General features: G+C 39.5%; 1 protein-coding gene across 2 annotated transcripts in view; it reads left to right on the forward strand.

Moving 5' to 3' along the window:
* LOC134801116 (mushroom body large-type Kenyon cell-specific protein 1) overlaps positions 1-24,972 on the forward strand; it is a 267,604-nt gene that overhangs the window by 227,453 nt on the left and 15,179 nt on the right. For both annotated transcript variants that reach the window (XM_063773647.1, XM_063773646.1), the window contains 3 exons: positions 4,527-4,655; positions 11,226-11,332; positions 21,286-21,417. In XM_063773647.1, the coding sequence (XP_063629717.1) occupies positions 4,527-4,655; positions 11,226-11,332; positions 21,286-21,417 (368 nt within the window). The remainder of the gene's footprint in view (positions 1-4,526; positions 4,656-11,225; positions 11,333-21,285; positions 21,418-24,972) is intronic.

The raw sequence follows: 24,972 nt of genomic DNA on the forward strand, positions 1-24,972 counted from the left end.
GTTTTTTTTAACGCACTTCGCATAATTTTTGATATAGAGTCTAAGTTGGCAGTGTTCTATATAATTGACTAGAAAGTCTAGAAACATGTGACCAATATGTCTTTGATGTGACGTAAATAGGCGTTTATAATTATTAAATTTCAAAAATGTAATTAAATTGAATTCTTATCATATCTTATTGTTTTCGGGGGCTCTTGGGGATACACTTCGACACATAGGGATTTTTTGTGCAATTACCCCCTAGAAAAGATCCGTCAACTACTCAAGAGCTTTTCCCACCATATCCATGTGCCAGATGAAGGAGGATGGACAATTAAATTGAATTAAAAATAATGTCGGAATTGTACAAATGTAAAAATAACGTAGTGCTTCGTCATAATCATAGGTAATAATTCGTCTTATTACTATCGAATTTTCAAGATCAACACAATCCGAACGAAAATTTCAGGTAACCAATCTTTAAAATTAGTACAAAGTAAAAAAATTTGGCTCTATGTGCAATTGTGAACCTACAAGGGCTGAAAATGGTTTTAGTGGTAAGATAATGCCAAGTCCGCAAAAATAGGAACCACTGTCGATCTGGCTGGTCGCCAAACGGTAGGAAGCATATTTCGATTTTAAAAATATTATATTGATACTGTATAATCTGACCTTACCCAATTTCAGTGCATTTTACACCTAGATATTGATGTGAGAGTAAGGCATGACAGTAATATCAAATCAGAGTCATATTTTAAAAGTGGGAATACGCCTCCAGTTTGCATTGTTTCATTGTCGCGATACGACACCAGGTGGCCTACCGCGAACCACTTTCGACGTGTTGCCTCCCTGTCACACTTACGTACGAATATACAAGTGCGACAGAGAGGCAACACATCGAACGTGGTTCGCGGTAGACCCTCAGGTAGATTTCACTTTTATCGTGGAAACATTCCATCTTGGGCTTAGATAGCCTGTAAATTTAGTACTAGCATGACTATCATGGTCGGTGGACAATGTTGAAAAAGTTTAGGAAATCAGGATTTTAACTGACATAATTGGGTCATTCTCCGAGAATATGCCTGCGGTTGCGTCAAATTGCCACGGCTATTTTCATATATTTTCTATGAAAATATATGGGTCCCGGCAATTAAACCGCAGACATATTTTCTGAGAATTATCCTATTATATTTTTAGTCCCACTGCTGGGCAAAGGGGACGCCCTTTCTTCCGCTACTCCTCACGGTTTGGTGCATCATGCTCCCGCCAGTTGCTGCAAAATGCATCCAGGGGCCTTACCATGATGTCCTTATTGCGATTCTGTTTAAGACCTAAACTGAATCGCTAAAGGACGGAGCTATATAAGACATCATGGTAGTAAGGCCCCAGGTCATCATCTCTTTTTTGATCTGCCTCTGGCCCGGCTAACCTGCGGTGTCCATTCGGTAGCTAATTTGACCCACCGATCCGGGTGCTTTCGGCAGACGTGTATCATGCAATCCCACTTGAGCTTGGTGGCCTTATCACCCACCTCTACGATACCTAATACCAGTTTTGGAGCGCAGTGCGGTGGATGATGTTATACAAGTATAAATGTATTTTTTTAATACCGCGCAAATAAAATTTGAAAGAGACAGACAATGTCATTATCACGCTATCAGGAAGACAAGTGGGACAATCATATTCTTACAGTATTTTCAGAACTAAGTATTAGGTAAACCCTAATTTAAATAAGCGATAGGTACTCATCTGAAAAGCCAAAAGCAGCGTTTACCTCAAGATTTTATTTTTCTGCGACAAAAAAAGAATTCTTAAAACTTACTACGGGACTTAGTCAATTTGTGTAATAATGCCCTATACTATTTATATATGTGTTTATTTTATTTATTTAAAATGCTATAAAATGTAGGTATAACACGAAATTAAATGTGCTTGTATGGGACTCCATGGAATGCTCCCAAAAGCACTTATGCCTTTCTATTTCCCCAATTCACGTGGCCTAATGTTATGCACTAGTAGCACTTAACACCAACATCCTTAACTGATCATATATATACCTTATGCCACTGTAATACGGTTCAAAACCTGTCAGTCGACAGACTTGGTGTTGGAGGCGCTAGTTAATATTCAAGGTGGCCACGATTAGCGGGCCGGCAAGGTGAATGAAGCACGTCACTCATATTATGGAATGGTTTCTGAGGGCCTACCGCGAACGTTCGACGTGTTGCCTCCCTGTCACACTTACGTACGAATTTACAAGTGCGAGAGAGAGGCAACACGTCGTGGTTCGCGGTTGGCCTGTATGTTGGCAACGGTACCGTTAATCCTTTTTGAGTTCGAAAACATGGTTCTTAATTAGTCGGGGTTTTTTTAATGCATGTTTTTGTTGTTTTTACAAAATTCAATTCGTGTATTTCGGTATGGTGAACCATAGTTCGTAATTCGTAGGTGCCCGAAATAGAAACTTCCTATATTTCGAAATATATTGACTATTATTACGTTGTTTTCTTTAATATCTCATGTTGCTATTATTGTAAACCTAGTAAAAAATAGAAATCTGAAAAAGTCAGATATCGCCTTTTTTAATAGTTGAAAAATGTTGGAATAGCAATTAAATAATATATCGTAACCAGAATTTGAGTAAATAATTTTAAAAAGTTATACAAGTATTTTTACAATTTTTTTCCTAATTGTCAATGAGGAGTATAAAAATCCATTGCATGAATATCACAGTTTTTATTGTCGTATAAGCTTGTTTCCATACTTTTGGCCTGGAGTGTAAACTAGCAATAAATAAAACAAATATGTCATGTTTTCTTGTAAAAACGCAAAACGGACGCAAATCGCTTTTCACTCGATTGAAATGTAAATTTATATTAATTATACTACACCTTATAAAAAAGTCCCCCGCCGCGTCTGTCTGTTTGTATGTTTGTGAGTTTGTTCGCGATAAACTCAAAAACTACTGAACGGATTTTCATGCGGTTTTCACCTATCAATAGAGTGATTCTTGAGGAAGGTTTAAGTGTATAATTTGTTAACCCGTGCGTAGCTGAGACGGGGACTCGCTAGTGTATACCTAATACAACAGCCAATCAGCCTTCGTAACCACCAAACCTCAAGATTTGACTGACTTTGACAGACAGAACTAAGCCAGTTGTACTCTACGACCTTAATCTGCAAATCAGAATTAATTACGATCAGCTGAGGACATTTTGATTGGTTGGAAACGATGGGGTAATTTGATACTATTGTTGTTTCATTTTACGGTTTCTATTGACGTATCCCTTTTTTACGGTTCCGTGCCCAAAGGGTAAAAACGGGACCCTATTACTAAGACTCCGCTGTCCGTCTGTCTGTCACCAGGCTGTATCTCATGAACTGTGATAGCTAATTGCAGATAGGCAGTTGAAATTTTCACAGATGATATATTTCTGTTGCCGCTATAACAACAAATACTAAAAATAGAATATAATATATATTTAATTGGGGCTCCCATACAATAAACGTATTTTTTTTTTGGCCGTTTTTTTCGTTAATGGTACGGAACCCTTCGTGCGCGAGTCCGACTAACAATTAGCCGGTTTTTTTTTCTTTATTATAAGGTCACAATTATCTATATTCGTCACAATCATTAACTAACAGTTAATTGGCTGAGCGTTAGCGAAGGTCTCCGTTTCAGCTTGGACTTGGACAAAAATGCTTTCGTATGTCCGGATGTTCCTCTCTACAGGCCTATACTACCGCGAAAATCGAAATTCGCAAATTTCGGGCATCTTTCTCTGTCACTCTAATTACGCCTTCATTGAAGTAAAAGAGAAAGATACCCGCAATTTGCGAATTTCGGTTTTCGCGGCCCCAGGTCGCATTTCTTAACTGATTCTCGTGAAATTTTGTTATTAGTTTCAAGAAATAAATATAACTTTTTGTCGATTCAGTTTTGGATTTTTTTTTCAAAAATTCATGTCTACTACATCCATTGTGATCAGATCACACGCATGAATCTATGTTTTTGCAAAAATGCAATATTGTGTAGAACGGCATTAAATTTTTTGGTTGGAACGAAGGTCTGGCAAGAAGTTTCGTATTTGTAATACGTACTTCGCTCAGACACAGTCAGAAAGGAAGAGGTTTGCTCCTTCTGCTCTACCGACCTTCTGTTCTGTATGTGTACAAACGTAAGAGTTAGAAGCGACGAAAGAGCTTATAGACGGTCTTACCTGATAGACGGTCTTCTCCACCTTGATCTTAAATCGTTAATATCTCGGAGACCGAGCTTTGCTCGGAAAACATATAAAAACTCAAAAATGCGCGTTTTCCTAGAGATAAGACCTAGCTAGATCGATTTTTCGCCCAAAAAACCCCAATATAGCAAATTTTATCGAAATCGTTATAGCCGTTTCCGAGATCCCCGAAATATATATATAAATAAACAAGAATTGCTCGTTTAAAGGTATTAGATTAGAGAGATTAGATTAGATTTAGTCCACTTTATTGGCAGTTTTGATACGTAATCAGGTTTTTTAAACGCTGTTTCTTTGTTCCAGAGTCCGGCCTCCGAGTCAGACAGTAGTTCGGTCTCCGGCGCGAAGAGTCCGGCCGCCGCTCCCCCTCAACTGCTGCAACACCTGCTGCAGATGCAGTTGCAGGCGCAGAGTCCGCAGGCTATTGCACAGGTAAGAAACTTGAAGGATTGTATGAAGAGTCCGTCCGAGGCCGACAGTAGATCCGTCTCCGGCGCGAAGAGTCCGGCCGCCGCTCTCCCCAACTGCTGCAACACCTGCTGCAGATGCAGCTGCAGGCGCAGAGTCCGCAGGCTATTGCACAGGTAAGAAACTTGAAAGATTGTATGAAGAGTCCGTCCGAGGCCGACAGTAGATCCGTCTCCGGCGCGAAGAGTCCGGCCGCCGCTCCCCCTCAACTGCTGCAACAGATGCAGTTGCAGGCGCAGAGTCCGCAGGCTATTGCACAGGTGAGAAACTTGGAGGATTGTATGAAGAGTCCCTCCGAGGCTGACAGTAGATCCGTCTCCGGCGCAAAGAGTCCGGCCGCCGCTCCCACTCAACTGCTGCAACACCTGCTGCAGATGCAGTTGCAGGCGCAGAGTCCGCAGGCTATTGCACAGGTAAGAAACTTGGAGGATTGCATGAAGAGTCCCTCCGAGTCAGACAGTAGATCCGTCTCCGGCGCGAAGAGTCCGGCCGCCGCTCCCCCTCAACTGCTGCTACAGATGCAGTTGCAGACGCAGAGTCCGCAGGCTATTGCACAGGTAAGAAACTTGGAGGATTGTATGAAGAGTCCCTCCGAGTCAGACAGTAGTTCCGTCTCCGGCGTGAAGAGTCCGGCCGCCGCTCCCCCTCAACTGCTGCTACAGATGCAGTTGCAGGCGCAGAGTCCGCAGGCTATTGCACAGGTAAGAATAGTGATCCAAAGGACTCGAGCCTTTTAGCTCTTTTTTTAGAGCTCGCCTCATTTCTTGACGCCTAAAAGGCTAAAAGCCTATTTAGCCCTTTAGCCCCCGAGCCTAGTTCTATTTAAGAGCCTAGACTCTTGAAGCTAATAACCTTTTTAAAAGACTACATATTTAAAGGCTAAAAAGTCTTTATCTAAATATTAAGACTTAACCTTTTTTTAGCCTTTTAGCCTCAAAGCCTACACAAAAAGTAAACTCGACGCGTTCTGCGCGTGGTGTATTGAATCAAAAAGCCTCAAGTTTGTTTACTACGACATTGATTAAAAATCGAAGTTCAAATTAATTAAATAAATTAAATAAATAATCAAAATCTAAAAAACATGCTTCGAATGACCCCCCAATTTGAACAATAGTACTACCATACCATACTATTCCATGTTACCATACCAAAAATACCGTACCATACCATACCGTACCTATTCATAAAAGTTAAGAGTTTATATAAGGCTAAGGTCTTTTTAAGGTTTTAACCTTAAAAAAGGTTTGAGCTCTTAAAAAGGCTTTATTAAAACCTTTAGCCCTTTGAAACCTTTTTGATTAAGCCAGCTCTAAAAAGAACTCGGGAGCCTTAAATTACGGGCTAAAAGGGCTCGAGTCCTTTGGAACACTAGGTAAGAAACTTGGAGGATTGTATGAAGAGTCCCTCCTAGGCCGACAGTAGGTTCGTCTCCGGCGCGAAGAGTCCGGCCGCCGCTCCCCCTCAACTGCTGCAACAGATGCAGTTGCAGGCGCAGAGTCCACGGGCTATTGCACAAGTAAGCTTTACGCTATTTTTTTTTTCTTTTAATAACCCGGCTGTGTAAATTCGGCCGCTGCTTCAACTAAAGCGCTGCAAAATCTGGATTCAGCTGGACGCAAAGATCAAAGGCTATTTCACAAGCAGGCATTTGTAGAAATTTTGTCCCCTAGCTCAGTTTTGATATGAAAACAGTAAAATATCAACAAAAATCAGCTCGACATCTGCTGCCATGTTTGCTACAAATATAGGGTCCAATTTGCTCATTTTATTCAAAAAATTACATAGTGTCGCTATGTTAGGACCATACATTCTTGTGGTACCTAATCTCATACGTCCACAAGCAAGTTTTTTATCTATTTATTAATTAGCCATAAATTGTACGTGTACATGCTGATCTTAGGCAAAACAGTGAGAATTAATACAATTTTACCCAGTGGGTGTAGCTACATATTTACTTACACACTTATTAACTAACCGTTTATATTATAATATTCACTTAAGATGTAGGGGCATAACTCAAGTTTATTCTATATTGCAAGGAACCTTGAAATATTTTATGACAAAGTTTTGTGACGTATTTGATCAGTTGCGCATTTTCCGCGTAATTAGCGTAGAGCATTTTTTTTTTACTGTCATAGAATTTTGATCCAGTCATCTTGTGTGTTTTGTGTGATGTGTGTTAGGAGGAAATAACACAGGATAAATGACGAAATAAAATCTTAGAGGATGTTGTTTAGGTAAATTATGGTAAACTTGAAAACACGCTAGTCTGTACGGTCGCGTTTTTTACAAGCCTAGAATAAATTTAAAAGTGGAAAAAATACTGTCTTGGATGGATACAGGGTCCCCTTGACCCATAATATGGTGGAAAGATTTGCTGGCTATGGATGAGGTCTTGGTGGCTCACATGGCAGTGCGCTGGAGTATCGATCCAGAGGCGTGAGTTAAGTCTCACACAAGACAGTAATTTTTCCACTTTTAAATTTATTCTAAGCTTAATAGTTAGCATCATTCGCAGACGTTTACTGCTTGTTAAAAATTAAAATCTTTACAATCCAATATATTTCCAGTTCCAAATATATTTATACGTCCCTATTGTCAGTGTCTCAGGCGTGTTAATATATTTCTGATACTTTGGCTTGTAACGATGTTTATGAACTTGACTGTACGAACAACTGGCCTGGTAATGATTAAGGCAAAAAATGAATATTTTATTTCCTAATGCGAAATATATCCCAAAATATTACTTTGAATGAATGCAAGAAAATCCAATCCAATGAATTTTAAGGAGTGCGTGATCTTCTCTTGAAAAATCTATTGCAGTAACTCTTTCTTTAGAACTAAAAATAAACTAGTATTTTATCAAAAAGTTATTTATTCAAGAAAATTGGTATACCTATATTACATGGTACTATATTACGTATTGCGCTCCAAATAAGAACGTGTCACATATTTTTGCGGCCCTAGTTGTGTAAGATACTATTGCTAATGACTGTACGTTGTTTTTTATTTCACTAGGGCCATATTAATGAAATTAGTGACTTTTAGACCTCAAAAGACAATTTTGTGACAGGATAATTTTAGATTTCTCTAAAATACACTTTGCTACGTACACATGAAAAAGCGAGTTAGTTTACCTCAAAATGACATAATTGCGGTTTAAATGGGAAAAACAGATGATAAAACTGTTTGTACCTTTGACGCTGTTAGTTTGGTTTCGGACATTCATCGAACAACAGTCGAATAAGAACAATTTCAGAGAGCATTTTAATTGTTTATTTTATATATAGTTTTACAAAGTTTGAGTATTTTTGTGTTGTTTTGGAGTTCGTTATAAGGATTGCAGTTTTTGATGACGAAAGCAGACGAGGTACATATACGTTTCTTTATTTATTTGGTGTTATTTATTGATTTAATGGGTTGAAAGTTATCTTTTGATGAATCGAATGATTATATTCAACGACTTTAACTGGATTTTTACAGTTACAGTTAAAAAAATATTAAGACTTCTACAATACTTTGTGTATCCGAAGGTCGCGGGTTCGAACCCGACTCGTACCAATGAGTTTTTCGGAACCTATGTACGAAATATCATTTGATATTTACTTACCAGTCGCTTTTTGGTGAAGGAAAACATCGTGAGGAAACCGGACTAATCCCGACTGCCATCTGACCTTCTGGGTTGGAAGGTCAGATGGCAGTCGCTTTCGTAAAAACTATTAGTGCCTATTCTTGGGATTAGTTGCCAAGCGGACCCCAGGCTCCGATGAACCGTGGCAAAATGCCGGGACAACGCGAGGGAGACGATGATGACAATACTTTGTCTATACTTCCCATGTATGATGTCCAATAACAGCCAGCCATACATTTATTATTAGAAACAGAAAAACACACGCAAACAAAGGTGTCCCTGGAGACATGAGATGAGAATCGAAGCTTCACGAACAAATCGTATTGGAAACTGTAAATATGGTGAAAAAGTTCAATATTAGGTTTTGTTTACATTACAACGTTGTTTGGATCACGGATTGAGTGTTGTTTTGAGGAAAGTTTCCATTAAAATGCTTATTTGACTGATGTCACAAGGAAATAGGTAGTTGTCAATAATTTAACATATAATGTGCATCTAAATATGGATACAGAAACAAAGTTCTAAAAATGTTATTTTCTAATCGTCCCGCCTGAATAGTTAAACTCGTCTTAGGTACCTATAGTAAATACACAACACATAGTATGCCTAAAGTCCAGTCTTTCACCTTTCCCAGATTTTCTTAAATCTAAATACGTAAACTGTTATGTAGGTACCTATTTCAAATAAATGGCGCAAGCACACTGGGTCGTTAGCCACATTCACATTCAAACAATATCGTTTTCACCTCAGCAGCTCGAACAGGAGTACTTTGCTTCTTAAAAACAGTGAGCAAAATGCGATTTTGCTCACTAAGTCATTTTGTCTCACTCAGTGAGCAAAATCGCATTTTGCTCACTGAGTAAGACAAAATGAGTGAGCAAAATCGCACTTTGCTCACTGAGTGAGACAAAATGTCATTCAAGTGACCTTTATAGTCAAATGTCATTTTAACATGCGGGGTCTAATACAAGTTCGATATACTTGGGTTCTATTATCTCTGTCCCTCTAGGTATGTTCTCACTGCTTAGGGTGAAAAATTTTGTGTACCTACTACACGAGATCAAAGTTATTTACATCTCGTGCGCTTTTGAATCCCTTACTACGCTCAAGATTCTAAATTAGATTTACTCGCTACGCTCGTGAATCTATTATAGAATCTTTCGCTTGCACGGGACTCAAAATAAGCACTCGAAGAAATATCAAACTTTGATCTCTTGTTGTACAAATAACTATTGCCTGCCAACTTCATACTTTGCTTTCGGCGACCAACCCGTTGGACGTCTTAAGGGGCCCACTGATTAACAGTCCGCCGGACGGTATCGGCCTGTCAGTTAGAACAAAATTTTGACAGTTCCGAACAACTGACAGGCCGATACCGACCGGCGGACTGTTAATCAGTAGGCCCCTTTAGAGTCCGTCTAAACTAACTTTGCACCGACTTGAACGGAACAAAGTGTGGGATTGTCATAATAAACGTCATATTTTCTTAAAAAATTGACATTAATGGCGTCATTTCCACACTTTGTCATTGCAAATGCAATGCAGAGTTAGCTTGGTCCGACTAATTTAAATCCTCATTGTTCCTTCAAAATACATATTTATCGTAACAAGGTTTGCCTTTTCGTCAATAATTCGGTTTCTTTTTTGCCAGTCATACCTAAACCACATAATTTATGTAGTCATTTCGTTTGTGTCATTATTGTTGACAATGTGGATGAATGCTTTTATCAGTCACTTATTTCGGTTTCTTAGCGGTTTTATATAGGGTAGGGGAATTACTTTAACCTGAATAATTCTAGAGCACGTAAATATGTCCATAAATTCAAAGTCGCTCAGCGAGCTATGGAAAGGGCTATGCTCGGAGTCTCTCTGGGGGATCGTATTCGAAATGAAGTCATCCGTCAGAGAACTAAAGTCGTCGACATAGCCCACCGGATTAGCAAGCTGAAGTGGCAGTGGGCCGGTCATATTAGCCGTAGAACCGATAACCGTTGGGGTAGGCGAGTTCTGGAGTGGAGACCGCGCATCGGCAAACGTAGCGTAGGACGCCCTCAGACTAGATGGAGCGATGACCTTCGCAAGGCGGCTGGCAAGAGCTGGATCAGAGTTGCCGCAAATCGTGCTCAATGGCGTGCAATAGGAGAGGCCTATGTCCAGCAGTGGACGAGAGTAGGCTGATGATGATGATGATGATGATGATGACGTAAATATGAACACATTATCAAATTTTATTATTTTAATGTTTTGTTTTCGTCTTTACGCAATTTTTGTAAATAATTAACGGGTGAAATTAAGTGTCGAGCTTACCCGAAGTTTTCTTGTTAGTCTTGTTACCCGTAAGTTCTCATGTTTTTATTTCAAGCACAGCATTTTAAGCGGAGCATGATTTTTTTTTCACCAAGAAGGAGCATTATTGCATAAAAGGGTTGGGAATTACTGTTACAGTTTTACTTAAGATAATTTCTGGAACTTGTCTCATTATTTTCAGCTATATTCCAAAGGTCTATTTACGCCTTGGAAAAGAGACTTCTTCTCAATATCCATACGCAATATTATACGCATATCTAGAATACCTATAATATATATTTTACTAGCCTATAAGAGTGTCCCCCTGCCTTCCCTCTTTCCCGTCACTTAGAATAGATCGTCATGCCATCTCCGTTTTGGTCTTCCTTTGCCTTGAGATCCATCCTGTGGCATCCAGCCTGTGTCTAGTTTGGCCCAGCGCTCCGGGTGCATTCGGCAGATGCACCCTGCCCAGTCCCATTTTAGCCTGGCATTTTAAAGACGCTGTGGCGTACCTTGGGAGAGGCCTATGTCCAGCAGTGGACTGCAACGGGCTGATGATGATGATTTTAAAGATGTTGTTGATGAATTCGTCTGACCATATTTTCTATTTCCAGCTGCAGCAGATGATCGCGACGCTGGCCGCGCTGGGCACGGGGCTGGTGCCGCCAGCGCTGTCGCAGGCGTGGCTGATGCAGCGGCTAGCTCCCCGGCTCCCTGACAGGTAACAAAACCTTGAACCCTTTGACCGAAGACGTCTACTGACGCGTGCCGCTACGACCCAATATCAACCTTCATGCATCCCTACAAGGTTCACGATGACGCATCATATGGTATGGCGTTCAAAGCTGTTCTGCCTTACGACTTGAGAGATCCCACACTAGCGTCTTTTGAGTGTCTAGTCAGCGCTTTAGAATTAGAAATACAGAGGTAACTGGACTTACAAGCGCCGATAAGTGTGATCACTCCGAGACAACGGTGACGTGGGTGACATAAACCAAAGTCATGACTGTTGTTATCGTTGTCACTAGTTGTTGTATTGTTGTTCCTAGTGTACGAGTACGTACCTATCATCATTGATCACTCTCTTTGAATGTCATGAAAGCTCCAATTTTAATTTATTACACCATATAATCATTTAAAGATCTTTGAATCTATACAACGTACAAACGGTTATAGGGTTAAATACAGTTTCGATGTTTAATCTTAACTAAAACTCAAATCTAATTTAAACAATAATATGCTAGCATTTAGTTGCTAACCTTCACCTACCATTATGATGGTATCCACATAAATAATCTTCAAGTAAATCTATCAAAATATATCAAAACAATTCAAGAGCTATATTCAAAAGTAACCAACATCGTGCGAACCCAAGGTAACTAGCACAATAAACAATAGTTTGGGCTATTATATACTGATTTATAGGGAAGAAATTATAAGCCGATAGTATGGTATTTACTTCAATGCCATTCGAATGGCCCCATGGTATCGTTCCAAAAGTCGGAACGGTCTGAACGTAGGCAGGATACATAAGACGTTTTTAGAAATATGAGATGAAGTTTATATGCCCTTCAGAAAACAGTAGGTATCGATAGTGGGAACAATCGATTTAAATTGTTTATTATATAGGTAGCCGTTTGCCCTAAGGTACGTGATTTGTCTGAATCGAGTGAATTGATGAGAGATGTGAATGAAGTTGCATTGTGTTGCTGAGATTAAATTTATTATATAATTGGTTGAGTGCCTATTCGAATTTGAAATTTATGTTAATTATTTAGCAGTAATCGAGAAAATTCCAAGGGGGTGATGAAACAATATACAGATTCATTTAGATAGATAGATTTTAACTAGGAATATAAAATTAAGGAACCCCTTTTCGACTTGTTGCTTGTAATCTTAAAGATTACTGACGACATACTCGTACATTGCTCTTACTTGATTACTCTGAAATTATTTATACAATTACCTATACTTACCAAAGTTTAAAATAAAGTGGAAATTCTCTCTCATTCTCGGTTCAGAAATGACAAAAAAAACATACGCTCGAATTGATTATGTAGGTAGTATATACCTTTCTTTTAGAAGTCGGTTTAAAATGATTCCTTTGAAAAATACTTACGTTAAAAAATACTGTTCAATGTTATTTCTTTTCCTGTTTCGGTTTTTTTAGCCATCTTATTTTTATAGGCACAATTCAGGCATTAACTTTCGATTCCAACTGGCCTTTTCAAAGTACCCTGGACGCGGCTGACCTTTCTAAAGGACGCTTACCGTCACTCACTCCTTATGTAGCTTCAGTAAATATGTATCCAGAACTTTACGGTGTTTATGCCATTATAGGTTTTAAGTGTTTGGATGTTAGGAGTAAAATTGTTTGTGCGGGATGGAGTTAGGCCATTTTAGTTTTTATGTACTGAAATGGATAGCTCTTTGGTTGTATCGAGGGATATATGGCATATAATGTATTAAGTCATAGTTTTATAGCTAAGTACTGATAGTCTACAGGTTGTAGTTAAATTACAGTGTACGATTTTAGATACCTACATACGAGTATATTTTTGATGTCAACTACATATTATATGTACCTATATAGCTTTTAAAAAATATTTTTAGAAAGAGCAATATAGTTTTTTTTTTATTTATTTCTTAACACAAAGCATATAGTACATTCAAAAAATTATGACAACTGACAAAGCCTAACTCCCGCTGTAATCGCTCTTATTTAATATTTTTATCATCTTATAATATAAGTTAAAAATTAAAATGTGATTTATATAATATAATACCAATAACAGAGAATACATAGACTTATTGTGCCATTCCTACTTACTTATATAAAGTTTCCAAAATTGCAAAACTCCTCAAACTATTGTATGACAATCAAAATGTTCTATTTACAAAACGACACTTTCATTTCTTGCCTGTGAAATTTTCCAGAAATTTCCGAGAATTTTCCCAACTATTTGGAGACTTTTCTGTAACCATACCGTAGGTAGGGTTCCATTAGACAGAACGGGACCCTAAAGGCGGTGTATACTCGTAAGAAGACGCCCCAGTTTACGAGGGAATAGCAATAAAGTATCGATATCACGTATTCCTCTCGACCTTCGCACGTCGTTCGTAACGACGCGAACCGGGATATCACAGCAATAGGATATTCTGCTTTATTCTAATAGCATAGATAAGTGTTATAATTTGTTATTAAAAATTGACATAAGTCAATAGAAATGAATAGCCACGACAAATATAACAAAAGCATAGGATAGGCGATTGGAGCCTGGCGCCAATTTCAATTTTGTGAAGGGATTGGGTTGGGTTTATGACTACTTATAATTACATGAACTCTTATTATCGCTTATTTATTGAGTGTAATGTACGCTTAAGCACAAACATCCTTTAGGTTATGGCTCCTCTACACGATGGACCAGCGCCGGCCACTCCAAGGGACGCAGCCATGCGGTAGAATGAGATAGCAATATCACTTTTTCCCTCTAACGCATAAATGCGTCCTTGGAGTGGCCGGCGCTGGCCCGTCGTGTAGAGGATTCATTACAAATAATTACCTTTTTTTTCTTGCAATTTTTTGTTCTAACCCTTTACATCTTAGTTCTTGTTTGTTATGCAAATATCTTGCCTAAATATGCTCGTTACTTAGTACATGACACTAATGAGTCAAACAATAGTATGGACATATCTCATTTAAATTTCAAATGCAACCGCCATGCGGCCTTGGTGTGCACCTGACTTGTTCTCTACATGCCTTTACTTAGATAAAGTAGTATTTATTCATATATATGGTACAGAAACAAGTCAAAACACAATAAATAAAAATAACTTAAAATTACAATTAAACTAAATACAAACTATTCTAAAATAAAATAAAACTAAATCTAAAAAAGGCCCCTGTGGCAAGATGGTGGCTGCGTTACCCCGCTGAACTGCCAGACTGAAGCGTTGAGCGAGGTAACTGCCAGCTCTTGGGTCCCCAGTTGCGTCCCTGAGTCTCTTTGAAAGGTCTCCAAAGAGACTCAGGGCGCCAGGACCCCACGGACCCAGGGTCTCGACGCCAAAAGGAACAAAAGTAAAGTAGTTAATTTAGATATTTTTATGCGGATCCCTTTGTTTGACATAATTATTGAAAGTCAGAATGTAATGATTGTCATATTATCATTAGTCATAATTCTGAAACCGTTCAATTTTCAGGATTTTCGTAAGGTTATCCTATAGATAGATTAGGTTAGGTTTGTTTAATGGCAATCCTGAGAAGTTACGCGTTTCTGAGAAAAACCAAATAATGACTAGGTAACGAAAATGCGGACAAACAATACATTATGCCTTTATTTTTATGATTTTAAGTCATTGATGATTGTTATTCTCTTTTTCTTCTTTACACACTTATTCCCCCTGCTGGGGTATAGGGCTTGAATCTTTTTCTTCCACCGACTTCGGGACTCAAAACTTATAAGAAACGTCGTTTGAAAAAAGATATCGGAATTTTAGGGGCAAAATTTAATGACAGATAGGGAGTTCATACATCGATAATATGAATTATCGATAATTTTCGCCCCCAGCTTTGCTTATAAATGTAGGTATATTATATTTACTACATATATTTCAAAGTTGATGATAAAGTTTACACAAGCATGTTTTATATGAATGTTGGCGTTCGAAAAAAGGATGCTGAGTGAAGTTTCAAAAATTCCTTTAAAATAAAGACGAACATAATTCTAATCAAATTAACTATAATTAAACCAACGTGGTATAAAAAACCGGACAAGTGCGAGTCGGACTCGCCCACCGAGGGTACCGTACTTTTTAGTATTTGTTGTTACAGCGGCAACAGAAATACATCATCTGTAAAAATTTCAACTGTCTAGCTATCACGGTTGATGAGATACAGCCTGGTGACAGACAGACGGACAGACGGACAGTGGAGTCTTACTAATAGGGTCCCGTTTTGACCCTTTGGGTACGGAACCCTATAAAAGAAAACACGCATAGGTATGTTCTGCCTATAACTAGAACATTTGCCTTTGAATAGGCCTTCAAACCGTCCCCATTGGTCTAAATTTTGCGTTCAATGCGACGTCAGCTCAAGAAGGCACTAACACTAATATAGCAGACCATATTTGAATTTTTCTAACTCAACTATAATTAAAAAGAAAACATCATATTCTGCCTATAACTAGACCATTTGCCTTTGAATAGGCCTTCAAACCGTCCACATATACATTAGCTTGCTCTAAATTTTGCGTTCAATGCGACGTCACCTCAAGAAGGCACTAACACTAATATAGCAGATCATATTAGATTTTTTCTAACTCAATTATAATTAAAAAGAAAACAAGCACATGTTCTGCCTATAACTAGACCATTTGCCTTTGAATAGGCCTTCAAACCGTCCACATATACATTAGCTTGCTCTAAATTCTGCGTTCAATGCGACGTCACCTCAAGAAGGCACAATAACACGCCCGCCTTTGTGCCCTGAATGCGCATTGAGACGCTTTTCGCTCAAGTCGTGATGCCGACTGACGATTCAATAGTTGTTTGTTGAATGTGAGAAGATTCAGGTGATATTTTAACAGTCTGTTGTGTTTGTAGTTAATTTTCGTTTAAGCGTAAAGCAAGGGGTTTTAGTCGTTAATAAAACTAAGAATCTTAGTATGTTTCACAACAGTATATATGTATTTGGTAACCTATTGTAAACCTTTATGTTTCTTTCTTCTTTACCGCTCTGGCATTGAGACAATTTACAAATTTTGCTTAACAGGCGCAGTATGGTTTCATTTTTATTAGTGTCCGACCGAAACATGTTTTTTTGCCGAAACCGAAACCGAAACCGAATGTTCGGCATTGGCTCTTGTTTCGGCCGAAACCGAAACCGAAACCGAACCTTTTGTCGACTTGTTAAAATCGTTGAAAAAATGTCATAAAACCGCTTTTACACACATATTATGGGGCTGTCAACACCCAATGTCCTTGAAATTGATGTTACTTAAGCAGTTTTTTTAAGAAAATTACTAGAGTTAGACTAAGATAATTTTGCAACGATTTTGATAACACACGCAGTGCAAGTGTTATTTTAAACGTCAAAGCTTCTATGAAATCATGACGTATAAATAACATTTGCACTAGTTGCACTGCGTATCAGCCGGTGGGAATCAGCTTTTATAGGCGTGCCGCCACTGCTGCGTATGCTATCAAAATAATTGCAGAATTTTCTTGGTCTAACTCTATTCATTCACCAGTCAAGCCAACATGTAGATACAGGGTCAACCAAAAACGCGAATTTTTTGTTGACAATATCGCAAGGCCGGGTACCGATCTTCACCTGGGCCTAAATGTCCGAAGTGCCCCTGTGAGGCGAACTTTCTTGGGAAGTCAAAGCCGTGCTTCAGGCTTCAGGATAAGTAGTTGAGCACAGACTCCAACCAATGTTCATTGTATTAAAAAGCGAGATATTTCCTTAAGCGCTGGTGACCTAGCGGTAAGAGCGTGCGACTTTCAATCCGAAGGTCGCAGGTACAAACCCCGGCTCGTACCAATGAGTTTTTCGGAAGTTATATACGAAATATCATTTGATATTTACTATTTGCTTTTCGGTGAAGGAAAAACATCGTGAAGAAGCCGGACTAGTCCCGATAAGGCCTAGTTTACTCTCTGGGTTCGAAGGTCAGTCTGATGGCAGTGTCTTTCGTAAAAACTAGTGCCTACGCCAATTCTTGGGATTAGTTGTCAATTGGACCCCAGGCACCCATGAGCCGTGGCAAAAATTCCGGGGTTACGCGAGGAAGATGATGACTTTTCTTATTATCCCTTTGCCCAGGCCTAGTAACATGTGACAGTGCTATCTCATTTACGCCGATACAATTAGACAGTGTGCGCATTAACAGCCTCTTAAGACTGCGTCGACCGTCTAGTGGCGCCCTCATTAGTGGAATTGTGTTTTATTATAAACCAATTAATTTCTGTACCTATACAATACATGAATCAGTATATGTAGGTAAGGTACATATTAATATTGTTGTCCTACTTATTCCACAACTTTTGGTCTTTGTCACATAGTTTAGTTTCATAATACGAAGTACCATTTCGTAAGTTTCGGCCCGGCCGAAAGGTTCGGCCGTTTTTTGGCCGAAAGGTTCGGCCGTTTTTTGGCCGAAACCGAAACTACAGCCGAAACATGATTTTTTGGCCGAAACTGGCCGAAACCGAAACCGAAACCGAACCTTCGGTCGGACACTAATTTTTATCGCCTGTAACTATGCCCGTTACTTTCGCACTTACATAATTGTTAGAACGTGACAGGCATGGTGACAAGCGATAAAAATGGAACGATGCTGCGCCCGCAGGACGAAAGCTCTTTAAAAACAACGCGTAGATACCGCAGTTATATTTTGTAAATTCTGTGTTTTTTTTTCTAAGCTATATGAATCAAAAACTATCGCCCAATTAACTATACTCTGTACCTTTAGGTAGTTAAATAAAGGTAAACAAAATCTACCCTCAAATGGCTCCTTAAGCTAGTTGAGGGTAGATGAAAACGTTACATGATCAAATAATGTACATTAAAGACAAGTCGTCCAGTGACTGATCCAGGCGGTTTTGTATTTGGTTGGTTAACCAATAAATGTTATACCTACCCGAAAATGTACATATTGATTGTTTACTTTTATTTAAATACCTAAAGATACAGACTATATTATACATTTCAATTCGCATTTCGCCGTCCCGTCTCCACCCCGAACGGCCGCATCCGAGCGGTTTGACAGCGCTATTCAAAACATCGGGTAAATCTTGCCTGTTCCGATATTGTAAAGGCATTCATATTAAAAGGAAGTAGACTGTGTTTAGGTAACTGAAAATGGCTGTATCTTGGCGAAGATTTTAAGATAAGCCTTTTTATTGACAGGGGAAAAGTTACAAGATTGATAACCTTTTGAATACATCAAAAGTGTTCTTATAACCCGGCAACCTTCAAACCAATCTGGGCGAGCTCGCTCCATCGTAGGCCACGTCTACGCCTCGGCTAGTCTGTGGCCATGAGTAAACCCATTCATAATTTAAAAAAAAAACTAATTTTTATGTTGCTGGATTCGTCGATCTATGAACTCAAAACAAAAACGGTAACTTTGGACGCATAGATTGACGAATCCAGCAACATAAAAACTAGTTTCATGTATTCAAAAAGTACAGTACGTAGCGGCCCCCTTTTTTACCTATCGCTAATTTTAAATAATCAAGATAATTTAGCAGTGGCGCTAGTGTGCACGTTGATGGGCTCTTAACGGGAAAAGCATCGACAACTGAGTTTATCGATATAGGAACTCCCTACCTGTCTTTTAATTTTGGCCGCTAAAAATTCGATATCTGTAACTATTTTAATGTAACTAGAATTATTCATTACTAAAATTAATTCCTAAAGCTTGTGTGGAATGCCCAATGACGCGTTTTGAACTCTTTTCAACACATGTCAGCTTTGCTCATGTTATAAATAAATAAATATTATATAAGGACATTCTTACACAAATTGACTAAGTTCCACGGTAAGCTGAAGAAGGCTTGTGTTGTGGGTACTCAGACAACGATATATATAATATACAAATACTTAAATACAGAAAAAACACCCATGAGTCAGGAACAAATATACCTGTGCTAATCACACAAATAAATGCCCTTACCGGGCTTCGAACCCAGGACCATCGGCTTCGCTTAGGCCAGACCGGTCGTCAAAACACAAACCTTAGGTATTGAGCTTACTGTCGTAGTAGGCCGATCTGTGTAAAATTGTCTTTTAATATTTATTTATTTTATTTTATGTACCCGATGTATAAAATTTTAAATTTAATAAATGGCGAATTTTGAATTAATTAACGCCTGTTTATATTTCAAGCCTCACCTTCTAAACCATCAACATTCAAACCGAGTTAAAAGATCGAACCATTATCGTATATAAAGAACTCGATGGAACTTTTAAAGAATATAAATCTGATATTTATACAAAACTAAAAGCAATCGAAGTGGCCGTCTGTTGCGGATAATCTAAGGGCCTACCGCGAACCACGTTCGACGTGTTGCCTCCCTGTCACACTTACGTACGAATTTACAAGTGCGACAGAGAGGCAACACGTCGAACGTGGTAGGCCCTCTGAGCGGATGCACGAACAGCCGGTGCGTAGAACCTTATAACGATAAGTCAAGAATTAAAGCCTTTTAAAGCACATGGTCTTTTTTTTAAATTGTCATAACTTTAAGAGGCAAGTAGTCATAGTTACTTATGCCTAACTTATAAATAAGCTCTTTCGAAACTGTCAAGTTTTTTACATTGTATTTAATAAGCGATTTGCGAATAAAAAAGGATCAGTGGGCCTAACGTGAACCACGTTCGACGTTTTGCCACTCTGTCGGACTTGTAAATCGTGCGTAAGTGTGACAGGGAGGCAACACGTCGAACGTGGTTTAGGCCCTCAGAGGAAGTTAGCGCGAGTTGGCGAAGTAATAAGCTTGTAAAATACTAGTTACTTAATGGTGCTATTTTCATAAACGTTGGACATATGGCGTGGAGGAACGACTTACCTACTCTTTTCTTAAGTCGTAAAGTTTGTTAAAGTTTTTACGTAGGTTCTGAACCCCTGCGTTCGCATTTGCGTTATGTTTATTTTTGTATGAGATTTTGAAAAGCTCGCCAAGCGGGAAGTTTTGAAACTCAAAATCCCATACAAAATTACACTTTTAACGCGTACGTCACGTCAGTACGTCACGCTATAGAATGAAATTTACTTACACTAGGGGTGTAGGTATATTGGGTGGCGTTTTGTATTTCTTTTGTGTGTACGTTCCTTAAACTACATAAGCCCGCTTGCACCATCCTACTAACCCGGCTTTAAGCCGTTAAACCGTTTACCCAGTGTCAAATTGTACTGGTAACCAAGGTAACTCCAGGTTTAACCTGTTAATCCCGGGTTAGTCGGATGGTGCTTAGTTAGGTAATTAGTAATAAAATCAGTTTAATACTAGTAGGTTTGCCATGAACAGGTAATAAACCGGTAGACAGGCAAACCAACATAACGATTCTTTTTTGTTTTCGTTTGAGCGTTTCCTTGCTCCTTTTTCCGCTAAAATCCGGATTGGATATTAGCTAGTGGTATCAGCTACCAAATTAACCCAACCAATATCCAATCCGGATTTAATTACATAGTTAATAAATGTACCTATATACCTATCATGCGAATGGTAGTACGAGTAGTTAGCAGTCCATCAGTTTTTCGTGTCTTAATTTTTTTATAAACAAGAAATTAAAATGTATGGTGTATTCTCCTAACTAATACGGCGTGCGGATTGGATGCCATACTGTCGCGTAAAAGTCCCAATTTTCATAAAATCCAACATGAAAATTAAGAGGACGCCTGGCCGTAGACCCCAAGTTAAGAAGTTTGTCCTATAGGGTTGGACCTAAAAATAATAGATTTCCAAATGCTTAACTTAAGGTCAGTTGCACCAAACCATCTGTCACTGCTAAAGCGTTCGCAAAATTTATTACATATATGGGAAGTTTCATAAATCTCTGCTGCGTGACATTGATCAGTCTGTTAACTGTGGTTAGTGCAATTGGCCCTTATATTCTAAACTTAATTCTTTATGTTCCTTACTAAAAATGTTCTTTTCCCACAGGCTCCAAGATGTAGAGAAGGCATCAGCACCGAGCGCCTCTCCAACCTCAGCAGAACAGCCCCTGGATCTCAGCGCCAAGTCCACCTCCAGCACGAGCGGCACGCCACCACCTGACGCCAAGGATAATGCCAGGTATGTACGCCAACAAGTATTCCCCCAACCAAACCAAGGCTGAGGCCACAAATCTTTAGTGTAGGTTAGGGTATAGGTAGTCTTTTAGATGTAAAGCCTTCTCTGTAGAACAGCCACTAGATCTCAGCGCCAAGTCTAGCACCAGTAGCACGCCAACACCTGACGCCAAGGATAATGCCAGGTATGTACGGTATTCCTCCAACCAAACCAAGGCTGAGGCCACAAATCTTTAGTGTAGGTTAGGGTATAGGTAGTATTTTAGATGTAAAGCCTTCTCTGTAGAACAGCCACTAGATCTCAGCGCCAAGTCTAGCACCAGTGGCACGCCAACACCTGACGCCAAGGATAATGCCAGGTATGTACGGTATTCCTCCAACCAAACCAAGGCTGAGGCCACAAATCTTTAGTGTAGGTTAGGGTATAGGTAGTCTTTTAGATGTAAAGCCTTCTCTGTAGAACAGCCACTAGATCTCAGCGCCAAGTCTAGCACCAGTAGCACGCCAACACCTGACGCCAAGGATAATGCCAGGTATGTACGGTATTCCTCCAACCAAACCAAGGCTGAGGCCACAAATCTTTAGTGTAGGTTAGGGTATAGGTAGTATTTTAGATGTAAAGCCTTCTCTGTAGAACAGCCACTAGATCTCAGCGCCAAGTCTAGCACCAGTGGCACGCCAACACCTGACGCCAAGGATAATGCCAGGTATGTACGGTATTCCTCCAACCAAACCAAGGCTGAGGCCACAAATCTTTAGTGTAGGTTAGGGTATAGGTAGTATTTTAGATGTAAAGCCTTCTCTGTAGAACAGCCACTAGATCTCAGCGCCAAGTCTAGCACCAGTGGCACGCCAACACCTGACGCCAAGGATAATGCCAGGTATGTACGGTATTCCTCCAACCAAACCAAGGCTGAGGCCACAAATCTTTAGTGTAGGTTAGGGTATAGGTAGTATTTTAGATGTAAAGCCTTCTCTGTAGAACAGCCACTAGATCTCAGCGCCAAGTCTAGCACCAGTGGCACGCCAACACCTGACGCCAAGGATAATGCCAGGTATGTACGGTATTCCTCCAACCAAACCAAGGCTGAGGCCACAAATCTTTAGTGTAGGTTAGGGTATAGGTAGTATTTTAGATGTAAAGCCTTCTCTGTAGAACAGCCACTAGATCTCAGCGCCAAGTCTAGCACCAGTGGCACGCCAACACCTGACGCCAAGGATAATGCCAGGTATGTACGGTATTCCTCCAACCAAACCAAGGCTGAGGCCACAAATCTTTAGTGTAGGTTAGGGTATAGGTAGTATTTTAGATGTAAAGCCTTCTCTGTAGAACAGCCACTAGATCTCAGCGCCAAGTCTAGCACCAGTGGCACGCCAACACCTGACGCCAAGGATAATGCCAGGTATGTACGGTATTCCTCCAACCAAACCAAGGCTGAGGCCACAAATCTTTAGTGTAGGTTAGGGTATAGGTAGTCTTTTAGATGTAAAGCCTTCTCTGTAGAACAGCCACTAGATCTCAGCGCCAAGTCTAGCACCAGTGGCACGCCAACACCTGACGCCAAGGATAATGCCAGGTATGTACGGTATTCCTCCAACCAAACCAAGGCTGAGGCCACAAATCTTTAGTGTAGGTTAGGGTATAGGTAGTATTTTAGATGTAAAGCCTTCTCTGTAGAACAGCCACTAGATCTCAGCGCCAAGTCTAGCACCAGTGGCACGCCAACACCTGACGCCAAGGATAATGCCAGGTATGTACGCCAACAAGTATTCCTCCAACCAAACCAAGGCTGAGGCACCCAGTCCTTAGTTGTAGGTTAGGGTATAGGTAGCGTTTAGATGTAGAGCCAACTACTTCAACCTCTGTAGAATAGCCCATTGCCTGTTGTGTTTGATCTCAGCGCCAAGTCCACCTCCAGCACGAGTGGCACGCCACCACCTGACGCCAAGGATAATGCCAGGTATGTACGCCAAAGCCAAAAGGCTCCAAGACTTTAACACCAGTAGGTTGTGTGTGGGGTAGATTTCAAAACGAAAAGCCTCTATACCCTTTTTTCGCCTTTCTCCGCGTTGAGGTCATCCAGACATTAAATTTGGTCTGCTTCTGCCCCGACTAACATGCGGAGTCCGTTTGGTAGCCAAATTGGCAATTTATATTTAGGATTTAGTTGATCAAAAACTAAAATATCGTGGCGCTTTCTGTATTTTTTTCCCGTAATCACTTTCTTTGTTTTTCTGATAATTTCAGTTAGGATTGAGAGCTTTCTGTTTAGATCAAACTTTTTCAAAAAATACATTTTTTCATACTTTATAATACACCTTTAGCTAAACCTTTCAAGTCTTAAGGGGCCCACTGATTAACAGTCCGCCGGATGGTATCTGCCTGTCAGTTGTTCGGAACTGTCAACTTTTTGTTCTAACTGACAGGCCGATTCCGTCCGGCCGGACTGTTAATCAGTGGGCCCCTTTAAAATGGCAACATTGATGCGATTGATACGTGCTTGAACGTTGCCTATAGGCCTTTTGAACAGTATTGCCAGACTTTTAAAACTATAACCTTTATACAAAACATGGCAAATACGGAGTTTTCACGGTACTAAAAGCTTTCAATTCACATTTTATTTACCCTTTTCAACTCGTAAATGTGTGTAAACAAGACAGTAGGTCAAGTGCATTATAAACATGCAAGCTTTTAATCATATTAGGCTATTTTTCCCATTAGACTAAATGTTATACTGAATTAAGGTCACTTATTTAATCCATTTGTTAATTTGAAAGCTTAATACTTAATTGCTTTGCTGTTGAATTAGCTATAAAATAATAATTATGACACGGGTATGACGTGTTAAATTCATTGTTACATCGTTGATTAACGTTGGTTGTTGTGAAGTTTGTACCTATTAATTTATAAAGACCAACGGTTGTGACTTTAAAATATATTATTTTACACGGATATAATCGTGACAACTTTTTTCAATGAAGGAAAACATCGTGAGGAAACCGGACTAATCCCAATAAGGCCTAATTTCCCCTCTGGCTTTCGGAAAAGCTAGTGCCGACGCCAATTCCTGGGATGAGTTGCCAAGCGGACCCCAGGTTCCCATGAGCCGTGGCAAAATGCCGGGAACAACGCGAGGAAGATGATGATGATATAATCGTGACAACTACATACTTTTAATCGAAAGGTCAAATGTCAACTAATTCTTTTTCTCCCATAAAGGACTTCGAAAATCTGGTAGGTACGTTGCTAGATTTTGGAAGTGCATTGCAGTCTGCTGTCTTGTATATAAGTAGGTACAATTAATTGTACAGGTACACATAACTTATAATCCTCTTTTAGGTTTTCAATCGTAACCTGTGACCCTTATTTTATAATAATAATAGAGGTCACTGAAAAATATCAATCGCGTGAGTGAGTAAATATTTTTTATTAAAATTCGCAATTTTCCCTACTGAGCTATGGAGCCATCGAGTCAGTTACATTTTATCGCTTCACTCATTTTCTGCTAATATTTCATTGTATCAGGTCTGATTTCTTCAAGCAAAAACTGACATCAAT

Source organism: Cydia splendana, chromosome 21 (assembly GCF_910591565.1).
Source record: "Cydia splendana chromosome 21, ilCydSple1.2, whole genome shotgun sequence".
NCBI classification, from domain to species: domain Eukaryota; kingdom Metazoa; phylum Arthropoda; class Insecta; order Lepidoptera; family Tortricidae; genus Cydia; species Cydia splendana.